Source organism: Hipposideros armiger, unplaced genomic scaffold, assembly GCF_001890085.2.
Source record: "Hipposideros armiger isolate ML-2016 unplaced genomic scaffold, ASM189008v1 scaffold_12, whole genome shotgun sequence".
Classification (NCBI taxonomy): Eukaryota; Metazoa; Chordata; class Mammalia; order Chiroptera; family Hipposideridae; genus Hipposideros; species Hipposideros armiger.
In genome coordinates this window covers 2,239,728-2,253,866 of record NW_017731362.1, presented here as the reverse complement: position 1 = coordinate 2,253,866, position 14,139 = coordinate 2,239,728, and the positions used below count along the sequence as shown (strand labels likewise).

Here is a 14,139-nt window from a genome sequence, read left to right as displayed (position 1 = left end):
TGCAGCTTGGCACAAGAGGCAGCCCTGCAGGCCTCTTTTTGCAAAAACAATACTAATGAAAAAGGCTCCTAAATTGATTCACCTCCCAATGGAACATTATATAAAACTACTCTATTCTGTACTGTGGTTTTCGATAAAACCCACTTCAATTTTTTTTTTCTTCCTGTCGTTTTTTTTTTTTTAGAACCTGATCACATAATAGATACAGCTGCAACATCCATTTTTTTAAAATCCCAGGTACTGTACCATCCATCTTTTTCATACAGGACCAAAGGCCCCTCCCAGACCACCATGTGGTAGGCTGAATGTCTTGCCTTAGTTTTTCATGGTACACTGGGGTCCAGACAGAACTAATCCTTAAATGTTGTGGTTTTAAGCAGCGACTTTACCATCCAACTCCATGGAATTGGCAACTTAAAGTGTTAATGTATTTCCTTATTTGTCCTACATGCCCCTAAAATAATTTAAACATAAGACACAGACTTCTTTGCTTATTATGTAAGCGTGATCTTAATATGTTAAATACTACACTGCATGACATACTACGTCAGTGCTAAACTTCACATTCCGTGATAACCAATCCCCCGCAAATCTTCCAAACACTAAAAAATAAAAAATAGGGCTCCTAAGGGGCTAACTTGCTAACTTTGTCAGGATCGACTCGTCTCGGGGCGGAAAGCACCGAAAACAGGTGTTAGGGGGGGAAAAATGTTAAAGAAAAATGTGAAAGCCTGTTTCCCAAGTGGCCCGCAAAATCCCCAAAATGCAAGCGCCCGCGCAGGGACCAGGGTCCCATTCACAGGCGACACCCGGCACGACCTCCGTTAGGGCTCGGCCGAGGAGCGTCCACTCCCCGCAGCCGCACGGCTCCAGCCAGGCTACTCGTCCCCACAGAGACGCGATGACGGGCAGGAGAGGATCAGAGTGGGACTCAGACCTGCACTGCTCGCGGGTCCTTGCACAGCTCCACGCGTCTTCCGCTCCGCCCGAGCCAACGCTCGAGCCCGGCCGTGGTCGCGCACGAACGCGGCGGAGCGCTTTCGGGGAGACACCGGGGGGAGGAGTCCGGCCGTTGCTAGGGCCGTTGCCAGGGCCGGGCGCAGCTCAGGTCCCGCGGCGAAGGTAACTGGCTGGGAGGACGGCGGGGAGGGGTTAGACGGGAAGTCCCGCCCCAGCTTTTTTATGCCACCGGCGAAGTCGCCTTTCTGGGACAGGATCCGGGAGCAGAGCCAGGACCTGCGAAGCTGGGCCTCACACCCCGCCAGCCCTGCGCTGAGTTCCCTCCTGAGACTGGCCGACGACCACATAAATGTGACCCGGTTCTCGAATTACACTCCCAAGGTGTAGTTACAGTGAGTTGTGAAAATGCTGATCCTACAGAACACCTTTTCATTTTTACCAATCCCCAAAATATTTCAGTCGTGATATCTTGGTTCTATTATTTTTTTTTTATGGTTATATCAAGACAAGTATTTCCTGCGATGCATAGCTGTTAGAAAAATCGTATCTTGATGATTTGGTTTGCTTAAAAACTACACACGCGTGTAGAGGTGGGACTACTTTATGTACTTTTCCAGTTTGAAATTAAACATAACATGTGACTAGATTATTAAACCTTTTTTTTTTTTGCCCCACCCCAAAGAAATCCAAACCGAAGGAGTGCATGTTAACAATTGTGAGGCTTGAAAACAATGGCCAGATATTGAGCAATATATTTGAGTACTATGAATTTAGCAAGTGAGAGATGAAGGACAGAACCTTCCTTGTCCTTGAGGAGCTCACGATATTGAATTAAGCACGGGTAGTACCGAAAAGACAATATAACTAACAAATTGCAGGAATTTCAAGAGCTCAGAATGGAATGGTCAATGCAGGCTTATTGGTTGAATTGAGTAAGGCCTTGAAGAATGATTATGGTTTAGAGTAGTGTTTTTCAAAGGGATTGTGCGGGACACATTAGTGTCACAAGGACATCTATTAAGCCAAAACCACACTTTAAGAAAATAAAATAGTATAGTGTGGAAATATCAGTTCATAGCAATTGATATACTTAAGTATTGCTTTATGGAGTTTAAAATCTTGTATATATAAAATTTGTGTGTGTGTGTATATATATACATATATATATATACATATATACACACACATATATACGTACATGTATGTGTACACTAGGTTGTTTATAAAATGTTTTTCTTACTGTGTGTTTCTCTTTTAAAAATATTAAAAGTCACTGCTTTATGGGCAAAGATGAACTTTCTGGGTAGGAAGAATAGCAATAGCCAAGTCTGCAAGCCAAGAATAAATAATTCACATCTTTTTCTTTTTTAACTACTTTAGTTCAAGTGCACAGTTTAAAAAATTAGTGATATGATTTATTCATTGGAGTGTGCATTGTGTTTCTATTGCTATGTAATAAATTATTCCAAAATGGTGGCTTAAAACAACCATTTTATTACATTCATGAATTGTGTGTTCAGTAGGGCACAGAAGGACAGCTTTTTTTCTGATTACTCAGCTGGGATGACTATGAATGCTAGCAGAGCTCCTATGTGTGGCATCTCCGTGTGGCCTGGGCTTCCTCACATATGGCAGGAGGGTAATCAGACTTCTTAGCTGAGGCCCAGTGCTCCAAAGTCAACTTTTGCAATAAACAAGGCAGAAACTACATGTCCTTTTCTGACCTAGCCTGAAAAAGTAACACAGTGTCACCATCCTTTTTGATAATAAATGAGTCTCAAGTCCTGTTCAAATTTTAGAAGAGGGGACATAGATGCCACTTCTCAAAAGACTGTCGAGAATTTTTGGGTATATTTTTAAAAACCAACACAGTGAATTAACTGCTGTCACAGAAAACCCCAAAATTTCAGTGGTTTCATACAATAAGTTTTTTTTCTCACAAGAAATGCATTATGTATGTTACTAGTCAGATAAAATGTTAGACTTGGGCCAGCCGAGTGGCGCGTTGGGATGCCAGCTCTGAGCAGCAGGACCCTGGTTCAGATCCTACATGAGGTCCAGTGACGCTGTGCCCTCTACAGCTAAGATGGTGAACAACAGCTCAACCTGGAGCTGGGCTGCTGTGAGTCACTGGTGTCACCATAGCCTGCAGTGGTGCTGGCCAGCAGCGGGCATGAGCTTTTGTGAGCGGCCATCCAATGGCCAGTGAGCAACTGCCTCACCCGGGAAGAGCGTAATGATAATACCAACAGGGGCCAGTGAAGCAATGTCCTCCACAACTAGACTGAAGAACAAAAGGGCAGCAACTTGTCTGTTCCCCTTCCCCGATTCCCCAATGCTTTTCCCTCCCCCAATTCCCCAATAAAATCTTTAGTAAAAAAAAAAAAAAAATGTTAGACTCAAGGATGCAAGTTTTATTTTTAGTGGTTCTGCTGTCTCCTAGGACATGGAGTCCACAACTTACCTGACAAGAAAGCATAATGAATCACACAAAAAGTTTTAGAGGTCAGCTCTAAAAATGGTGCATATCACTTTGCCCGCATTTTATTGGCCAGAATTTAGTCCCAAGATCCCCCACTTTAACTGCAAAGGAGCCTGGGAAATGTAGAGAAACAATACACATATTGGTGAGCACTAACAGTTTGCCTCATTCTAGGTTTTTAACTAAATCCCTGTGGTCCCCAACGTCTCCACTCTATTCTCAATTCTCTCAAAAGGAAAATTCTTTCAAGTCTTTTTAATATTTCTTCTGTTATTTACTCCATATTTCAAAACATGGTTACACTGCAATTTTTTTATTTCTTAAATCTCAGACATTATTGACTTTCTCCTATGAAAGTTAATGGTAAAGCTGTTTTATAACACCACCCCTAAATGTGTGAACATTCCTTCTCCAACTACCCCACACACTCTTCTTGTCCCCTCATCTCTCAATATAACAATACCACAGTTTTGTTTAAGTCAACTTTTGTAAATATCAGTCAACGCTGATCTCATTAACTTTTAAATCAACCTTTTAGTTCCTTTGTCTTAATGCCATATTCATATGTACTTATTTGCATGTTGTCCTCAAACACTCTGCCAAAGTGATAAAACATCACAATCAACCTATCAATTAATCTAGAAGATTTTGTTTTCCTTCCAAATAGTCCTAGAGCATTATAACCTCTAGTTCATTCAGTATTGGTTGCTTTTACCAATCCAGTATGCTCTCCTGTGTTGGGTCCCTGTTTCCTTTTTCTTTGTTTGATCCTTTGTTTTTATGAAACGTATCCTCTAGTATTTTCCTTATGAGGAAAGGTAAATGGGAGTGTGGTAGACAGTGTAGTGACCACCCCTGAATATGTCCACATCCTAATCTCTAGATCCTATGAGTATGTTTCCTTATATGGCAAAAGGAACTTTGCCTAGCCAGTTAAATTAAGGATCTTGAGATGGGGAGATTACACTGGATTATCTGTGTGAGCCAAACATAATCACAAGTGTCCTTATAAGAGGGAGGCAAGAGGTGAGAGAGGGGAGAAGATGCTACACTGTTGGCTTTAAGGTTGGAGGAAGGAGCTAAGGTGTAAAGGAGTGTGACTCCTAGAAGTTGGAAAAGGTAAGGAAACAGATTCTCCCCAAGAGCCTCCAGAAGGAGCACAGACAGCCCTGCAGATCCATTTCCGACTTCTGACTTCCAGAACTGTGAGATAATAAACCCGTGTGGTTTTAAGCAACTGTGGGAATATGTCACAGCAGCAACATGAAACTAATACAGAGAGAAATGGTAATTTTTTTTCTACTTTGCAGATCTGAAAAATGCTACACACTTAATTGATTGTCTGCCTATATTTAAATTTCTAGGTTGAATAATCTTCTAAATTCTTATCTTTTGTCTTCTGATTCTTTTCTTTAACCTTTTCTAGTTTCCAGAAGATTTCTTCATCTCTCCCCCCTCCACAAACATTTTGTTGACTATTTAACTTATACCTTTATATTTGTACTTTTTAAAAATTCCCTATTACCTTACAATGTGCTGTTTTAGTTTCAGGGATGAATTACCTTATATCTTTCTAAGAATCTTGCAGGCATTTTAAAAGTTTCATTCTGTTCACAATATTGTCTGTATCCTCTCAGATTTCGATTGTTTTGTTTTTATCTTTTTAAAAATTTTACAGTTATTCCTTAAAGATCTATTAATCCTTGGATTTCTATTCATATTGAAGGCTAAAGATTAAAATGGTGACAGAAAACTCAGTGTAAACAGGGATTGTCAAGCAAACATTTCATAATAGGGTCAGTTTTTACATTGCAAAATTCTCAAACATCTATAGAATAAAGGGCACTAATGAAGATAAGAGCAGAAATCAATGAAATTGAAAACAAAGCAACAAGGCCAAAAGGGTTATTTAAAAAGATTTAAAAAATTGATAAGCCCTTAGATGGACTGACCAAGAAAAAAGAGAAACCTCAAAGTACAAATATCAGGAATCAAAAAGGAAACATCCTGCAGATAGTAAAAACAATAAAAGGATATTAAAAATAAACATTTATGTCAAAGTATTTGACATTTTTTATTTTCCTTGAAAAACACAATTTACCAAAACTAATGGAAGAGGAAATAAACTATCGGAATGATCCTTTATTAATTTTGAGAAATTATATCTGCATTAGTCTGCTCTGGCTGCCATAATAGAATACCAAAGAGTGGGTGGCTTAAACAATGGAAATTTATTTTCTCATAGTTGTGGAGGCTAGAAGTCCAAGATCAAGATGCTGTCAGGGTTGATTTCTGGTGAGATCTCTCTTCCTGCCTTGTAGATGGCTGCCTTCTCATATGGCCCTTGTGCATGCAGGGAGAGAAAGACCTGTCTGGGTTTCTTCCTCTTCTTATAAAGACAACACTCCTATTGGATTAGGGTCCCACCCTTATGACCTCATCTAACCTTAATTTCTTCTCCAAAGGCTCCATCTCCAAAAACAGTCACTTTGGGGATTAGGGCTTCAACATAGTAATTGGATGGGGGAGAAAGACAGTTACATCTATAACAGTATTCTTAATTTAAAACCTCACCATAATTCAGATTTAGGTAGCATCACCAGCAAAATCGATCAAACATTTAAGGAAGAAATAGTATTGATCTTTCAGATTTCCTAATTCTTTCAGAGAATTAAGAAGAAGAAATATTTCCCAATTCTTTTTTTTTTTTGAGGCCAGAATAATCTTAATTCTTTGACAAGGACATTATAAGAAAAAAAAAATCAGGCCAATATTTCTCATAAACAATTTGACATGGGTCTGTCATGGTGGATGTTCCGTGTTTCCTTACTTTAAAAGATTGTGTATTCTGCAGTTGGGAGGCATAGTTGTTCGATAAATGTCACTAAAGTTGTTTGATAATGTTCAAATGTTTTCTCTCCTTACTGATTTGTGTGTGTGTACTTGATTCATCAATTACTCAGAGAGGTGTGTTAAAATCTCCAAGTATAATTGAGTTTTTGCCTATGTTTCTCTTTAGTTTTATCAATTTCTGCTACATTTATTTTGAAGCTCTTTTGGTAGATGCAAACACATTTAGTATCGGTATGTCTTATTAACAAATTGATCTTTTATCAATATGAATTAACCTTATTTGTCTTTTAATACTTCTTGTCTTGACGTCTAGTTTGTTCACACCAGTTTTCTTATGATTTGTGTTTGTATGATTTTAGAATTTCCATTAGTTTCTATTTTAGAATTCCTGTTTCTCTTGAAATACCCCATTTCTTCATGTACTATAATTCAATTTATATCGTAAAACCTTTAACAGATTTATAATAGTCATTTTAAAGTTTTTGTCTGTAATTACAATATCTAGATTGTCAATGAATTGGTTTGTATTAGCTGTGTTTTCTTTTGATTATGGGTCCCATTTTCCTTCCTCTTTGTATGTCTTGTAATTGTTGTATTGTGTATTAGACATTATGTGGAAAAAAAATTGTGGAGGCTGAAGTTTAGTGTTGTTTAGTTTTCAGAGAGCACGAGCCTTTTCCTCTCCTTGGTATTGAGAGTGAGAGGCTGATCTTTTGGAATCCTCCTAAACTAGAGTTGAGCTTTGAGGTCGATGGCAGCTTTCATTCAATTGAGTTCGCCTATGACTAACGCAACCTCCAACCTCCCTCTTCATAGCCATCTCGTATATCTTGTCAGTATTGAGTTGGAACAAGTTTGGACTGAAGTTTCGGATATTTTTGGTTCACCTCTGGAGTCAACTCTGTCAGAGCCTTGGAACCCAAGTACTGTAAGAATGTGTTGATCTATATAAGTTCTCTAACTTTCCAGCCCCACCTCCACTGCTACTTTTTTGGCAAAATTCAGAAGTGAAGTGTGGGGGCCGAGGAAGGAATTGTCTGGCTGACTCATCTGTTTTTGCTTTTGCGTGTCTTTCAGACTCCGGTTTGTTCCCCAAGCTGACACTGACGCCTAAGGCCCAGCTGATTTCTCTTCTCTGCAAAGTTCCTGCACCATGGCAGGTGAACCCGTTCCTCTGTGGAGGCGCAGACTCCACTGCAGGGTAAGGACGTTACCACAGCTTTATGCTCACTTATGAAGGACGTGTTTCTCTCTGGATTTCAGGTCATCATGGCTTCCACATCAGGCAGCTTCATGGGCTTGCAACCTGTATGGTTGTACAGGTCTTCATGATTAGAGGGCCCTACACTTGGTTTAATGGTCTGACATTACCATCTTAAAATTTTTAATAATTTTTAAACAAGGGACTCTGAATTGTCACTAATTATGTAGTTGGACGTGCTTACTAGCATCTGCCATTCTTCACTAACCCCATAGAAAGTTAAGATTTTTATTTGGTCCAGGTTTTTCTTGTTGTTACCATGGAAGCATAGAGGTTTTGCATCCTTCTACATCCTATCTACCAAGAGCTTTGGAATTTTATATTGATATTAGCTGGAACTTGCCTACACTTCCTTCACTTCCTTAATTAATTTTGTCATTCCCTTTAATTGAAATGTGGGTATTGTTTTTAGTGTCTGTACTAGAAGTGCTTTGTACTGGACAGCCATTATAAGAAAAAAAGTCAAGACTTAAATTGTTTTATTTAGGTTCCTTTATATTCTGTACATTTTAACATATACTGACAATTTCTTTCTAGCCAAACTTCAATACTTGCTATCCCTGAAGATACTATATCATGAACATTTTTTGTCTCTAAGCATTCTACATGTACTGCCTCTCTTATTTCTTATCTTTCTCAATCTGAGTAGGCCTAGAATCCCATGTTTGCCATAAAATTTCCTTGACAGCTCTGTGCATCTTCGCGTCTGAGCACTTGTTTTTTGTAATGATTGTCACATATACCCTTTATTTTTCATTATTGCATTATCTGTTTTATATTTACTTATATGCATTATGTATTTTAAACAACATTAAGAGAATGAAATATTCTCTTCAACCACAAATATGTAGTTATTTTCATAAAACATGGCCTTGTGATTTTGTAATCTTGGTCATTTTATCTATTGATGTGAAATATGTGTTTCAGTAAATTAAAATGTAATGTAATCCTTTCAGACATGTCATCATCAAACCATTATTCTGGATTCCTCTTATTTTTGTCTTATTGGTTTTTCCTTCTCTAGAAAATTTTTGTTTATTTAAACATTTTTTAAATACATACACATTACTCTGACATTCATCTACTCATTTAGTCATTAATTAATGCACACTGAAAGTACTTATTATGCACTGACCATGGGCCAGCCTCTGTATGAAGTTTGGACAGTTCAGCAGTGATTACATCATCTCATATCCTCATAGAGATACAAATCCGTCTGTTACCACAGAGAATCGTTTTGGGGGCCAAGAAAGGCTTCCTAGAAAAAGTGACTTTTGATTTGATATTTGAAATAAGACTTATATAGGTCTACAAGGGGTTGCAGGGAGGGGGCTTGGGACCGGGAGCCTTCTAAGCAGAAGGAAGAATGTCTCTAAGGCAAGGAAGAGCAAGACGTGGTTTCAGTTGAAATTAATTTGTCTAATGAAAGAATACATTTTTAACTTACAAAGAAACTACTACTAAAAATAGGATTACTATTTATAACACTGGAATAGTTAAGGTATTTTTAGTATGTCTAGTGTGGCTTTTTAAATACTTCATCAGCAAGAGGAGCATGTTATTATATTTTTGGCCCTAGATTTATTGAAGACACCATCCAAAATATCTTGTAACTCTTGTAGGAATTTGAAATGAGGATATTCAGAAGATTTCGTGTGGAGATTTTCTCTAAGAGTGCTATATGAGAGGGAAGCCTTCGACAGAATTTGGTTTGGAGGCTCAGAATTTAAACAGTGATCTCTGTCCTTTTTCAAAGTGCATGGAGTTTACAATATGAATATTTTACAATATCTGATGGCTCTGAAAATTATAACTTCAGTCCAGTATCTGAAGTTTATTTATTTAAGTTACGTATAAGCATCATAAACAATCTGAATTTATGTTAGTGAGCAATATTGATTTTATTTCATTAGAAAATGCAAGAACCTCCAAAGAATGTTGAAGAATTCTTAAAGTTTCAAAATTGGGTGAGTAGAGCATCATATTTCATGTGACAGTACATCTTTTAAAATATCAGTTATGGAGATGGAGGAAGGCTTGGGAAAACTTTAAGAACAGAAATTCAAGAACTACATTTCAATGTGGGAAATGTTTGTAAATCTTTATTTCCTTTGAGTAGGCTCTATGTTATAGCCGTTTCTTCTTGTCAATATTCTATTCTCTTTTTCACTTTTAAAAAATTCTAGTCCTATGTCCTGTCAGCAAAATTTTATAGACGTTCCTGTGTAATTTTGCTAATATAAGATTTTTGTCTTATATACCAGAGGTGCCAAAAAAATGTATACATGTGGACACTTTGGTCAATGTCGCTCAAGCAGTAGTTCGCCATAGTCAGAAGTGTCTGGACACTGATGGTAACCACTTGGAACACCTCTTATAATTGCAGAAGTCAAACGTGACTGTATTCATCTTTTGTTATTGGTATATATCGAGTATTACAATTTTAATATTTTTATTTTCTTAAAAATGTGTATACATTTTTTTGGCACCCTTTGTATTAAAAATGTGCTTTTATTTTGAAAGCTCCAGTTTCCATTATGTGTAACTGCTGACTTCTTCTGGAGTTATTGGGCTTGTTATGGGTTTTACCTTGGGTTCATGCATTTGTGAGTCTGAAGATCAGGTTTGTTTTGCATTGAGGAATGTCAAAACCTAGGATAAAGATGTTAGTGTGGAAGACAGAAGGAACAGGAGGCTTTTTAAAAATGAGGTGTATACATAGTTTGAGTAGCTCGAACTTTAATTTGCACTTACTTATGCTTAAATATAAACAGAATTTGCTGTGATTAAACTGTTGACAATGGAGTTTCAAAAATATCTGTCCTTAAGCATCTATTTTCTGTTCTTAAATTTGTTTAAATAAGCTTTTTTTGGTTTTTTTTGGTTTGTTTTTTTAATGTTTTGGGAAAGGATTGAGTTCCCTTTAGGAGCAAATAGAAAATGGAAACAATCCTAGCTTACAAAAGTTTATTTCAATCAGTGTAGCAGAGTCAAATATTTTGAACTACTTTCTGGACAAGCTTTTTGCAACTATTTTGATTTAAATAATGATGGAAATGTGCTGTAACCTAATCATAATGTTTAGGATCTCTTTTAATGTCAAGGGAAAGGGAGTATAGTTAACATTAAGCCAAACTCAGCAAATAATTATGGCGACATTTGGACTATACCATCATACATATTTGAGGACCTATAATTTCAGATTAAAATTTCTGATAATTTGAAGTGGAAAATACATAGTCACTCTGTTCGAATTAAGAATGATACTCATCAAATCAAGATCACGGGATTATGCCAGCCCTTCACCAAAGATAGAATAAAATCAAAATTAAAGCACCATCTTTGTATGCAAAGGATAGCATCTGTATTGATAGCCTTCAATTTTTTATCAGATAACGTTTTGTGAAACAACATATCCAGTTGTACCATTTTGTCATTTATGGGTTTATCTGTATGTTTTTTTCTTATTGTCTAAATTTCCCAACCAAATACTTGTATTCTGCAGTGGCTTTTTTTTTTGAAGGTTTGATTTTTATCTATGTATTGCCAAACTATTGGATATTTTAAAACATCCAGGAATAAAATGACTGGATATTTAACTTTTGGTTTGCTGGATAAAACTTCTGTCTTATAGACAATAGTAGAAAAATAGCTTCCTCAAATGCATTTAAGAAATATTTTTGAGCACCTACTGTGTGCCAGCTACACAGACTTTTAGAATATATCAATGAATAAAAACAGGCAAAGATCCCTGCCTTCTTGGAGCTGTCTTTCTTTTTAAGATGAGGCGTATTATAAACAAGTGAATAAAACAAAAGAGAAATTAAAATTCTAAACTGCTTATGACTTCCTGGAAAGGCTATCTGTTTAGTTATCCTTTCTTCTAAAACGTAAAAGCGAAGGCATGCATCTCCATAGTTGTGTACTGGTTAAGAACAGGAGGCTCTTGTGTCAGATTGCCGATGTTCAAATCTCACTCTTACTCGTTAGCATAAGAACAGTACCTGGAACCTACATGCCACAGATTAGTTTTCATATCTTGTGCTTCATCTAAAACCCTCCCATTTTTGCCAATTTCTACCATTACTGTCTGTCTTTTGTAATGTTAATATTTCATACCTTCTACTCCTATCTTTCCCCTCTTCCTATCTGTTGTTATAGTTCTGTGTACCTTCTCACCTTCACTCATTTCTCTTCTCGTTTCATCAGTGACCAATTTCCACATTCTCTTGTCTTCTTTCTCCCCATTCACTTCATCACCACTGTGTTTCTATTTTTGTTTTTGTAAAAATATTTTTATGTTTTAGTTTTATAGCATCCTTTTGTTCCCCCAGTGTTGTATCATTATCAATTCTCTTACTTATCCTATTCATTCATTCATTTAATGATTTTTCTTTGCTGTCTACTATCTGCCAGGTAATGTTCGGACACTGAGGATACAATAATGAACAAAACAGAAAAATCCTTGCCCTTCTGGAATTTATATCACCCTCATCCTTCTGCACTATTTCTGTACTGTCACACATTTTTATTCCTTTTCAGTTCTTGAGGTACTAAAGAGTTAGTTTGAATTCCTTCCTTCTCTGTATATCACAGTTGATCTTCCCTGTCATTTATTTATTACTTTTTGTCTTTTCTTTTTGCATTCACGTGACTTTTATCTGGTACTACTTTAATTCATCTTTTCTTAGGGCATCGGTGTCAATTTTTGTTAGCAGGCTTCTGGGTTTATAATGTAGACCTGGAGGGTACGCGATCCCTACTGTGATTTTTCTCAGATTAAAGGTTCTTTATGATAGTGAGAATAATTATTTAAGTTCCATTCTTTATATTCAGAGAATAGCTGTTTTATTTATATGTCTGTCCACCCATCCATCCCCATAAGGACTATGTTTTCAAAAGTGGCTGTTATTCTAATTTGACAATGTTTGTCTCCAAGTTTTGTATCCTGTGATCATATCTTATTCTCCTGAGATCTTTGTATTTTTTTTTGACACATGATACCCAGGTGGTTGTGTGTCGTCTTTAAGATGTATATTTCTAGGATTTGGGAGAAGACACTTATGTATCTAAGTAATATGATTTGTTACAAAATGGCAGGGGGACCTAGATGCCTCTGGGAAAGTTTTCCAACATTAAAAACAGAGTATCATTGAGGTACTTGTTATCATTAGAGAGTGCAGTTCATAAATACACACATATATGATGCATTTAGTAAGCTTTTAAAGGAAGAAAAAAGGAAGTGGAATAGACCTAGGCAGGTTTAAAATTCCTGATCTGCAGACTGCAGATTTATTTCCATTTAGCTAAGTTCCCAGAATGCCTTACCCGTTAAAGAGTTTGATCATGTGCAAGTTTCCTACCATTCCAGAAAGCATCCTCTTACTCATAAACCTTTAATTACATCACTAACTTTCTTTGTTTTGCTATTGATTATATTAAAAGCTAATCTTGTATTTGGATTTACAAATATGAATCTGATGATTCCCCTTCCATCCCATTCATTTCCCTTTGTTTTCTTCTCTTTCCTTCCTCTCCTTCCCCTCCTGAACAATTTCGTTCTAAAGTCACTTGGGGGCCAACATAAGGCAACCGTCCACATTGGCAGGGGTAGGGGATGTAACGTCGTAACACAGAGCAAGCTCTCCAAACTCAACCACACTGAGGAAGGTGTACGAGTGACACCAAAAGGTGTCAGAGTCGAAGGGAGCAAGGATGGTATCCACATGTGGCTAGGGGTAAGGGTGAGGGTGGTTTGGGAGGTAGGGTGGTAGGCTGTGGCCTGTATGGCAAGTCAGAGCCCAAGTGGGGGTACGGAGGGTGTCCCTGTAGAATGGGCAGCCGTGCAAGTGGTGTCAGAGCCTAAGCAGGATGAGAAGGGCATACATAGAGAAGAGGCTGTCAGTGGATGGGGAGATTGGATAGTAATCACCTGAAAATATTGCGAATACATACATACATATATGATAACATCAGCTAGGTCATTCACTATTGGAGATGGTAATTAGGATATGGAAAGAGAGAAAACTAGAATGTTTGGAATTGGAATTAGAGGTATGAGTGTGAAATCATGGTTTTAACTATATAGAGGCCAAGAAAAGACTGAGGAACTAAAGACACATGAGTATGAAGCCTAAATGTGATGTGTATTACTGAACTAGATCCTTTTGCTGTAAAGGGCATTATTGGTCCAGTTGATGAAATGTGAATAAAAGCTGAGGATTATGTAGCAACAGTGTACCAATGCCAATGTCCTGATTCTGAGGATTATATTTTGGTTATGTAGGAAAATGTTTTTGTTTTTAGGAAATACACACTAAAGTAAGTATTTAAGGATGACTGGGCATCAGTCAAGTAAACAACTGATTTTCACATGATTCGGGGAAAAGTTTTTTGTAAAGCATTTGAAACTTCTAAGGTTTATGATTGTTTCAAAATTTTTAAAAAATACATTTAATATAAAATAATGCTGTGTAATAAAATCTCAATTTTGGCTCATTGACTTTGAACTCTATTATTTAAATTCATTAAATATGATTTAAGTTGTATTCTCTCACACATTTTGCAGGATTACTGGCCAAGG

At 37.1% G+C, this 14,139-nt stretch overlaps 2 protein-coding genes across 4 annotated transcripts in view; one reads left to right on the top strand and one right to left on the bottom strand.

Moving 5' to 3' along the window:
• DTWD1 (DTW motif tRNA-uridine aminocarboxypropyltransferase 1) overlaps positions 1 to 1,042 on the bottom strand; it is an 18,077-nt gene extending 17,035 nt beyond the window's left edge. The window contains exon 1 of the mRNA XM_019663830.1: positions 938 to 1,042. The gene's annotated coding sequence lies outside the window, so the exon portion shown is untranslated. The remainder of the gene's footprint in view (positions 1 to 937) is intronic.
• A 162-nt stretch (positions 1,043 to 1,204) lies between these two features.
• FAM227B (family with sequence similarity 227 member B) overlaps positions 1,205 to 14,139 on the top strand; it is a 190,177-nt gene continuing 177,242 nt past the window's right edge. Inside the window, exons 1-3 of one of the 3 annotated variants that reach the window (XM_019664673.1) lie at positions 1,205 to 1,352; positions 7,373 to 7,496; positions 9,470 to 9,523. In XM_019664673.1, coding sequence (XP_019520218.1) covers positions 7,449 to 7,496; positions 9,470 to 9,523 — 102 coding nt within the window. In that variant the 5' untranslated portion in view covers positions 1,205 to 1,352; positions 7,373 to 7,448. Of the gene's footprint in view, positions 1,353 to 7,139; positions 7,224 to 7,372; positions 7,497 to 9,469; positions 9,524 to 14,139 lie in introns of those variants that run through there. The other 2 variants (XM_019664680.1, XM_019664687.1) reach the window with 2 other exon arrangements.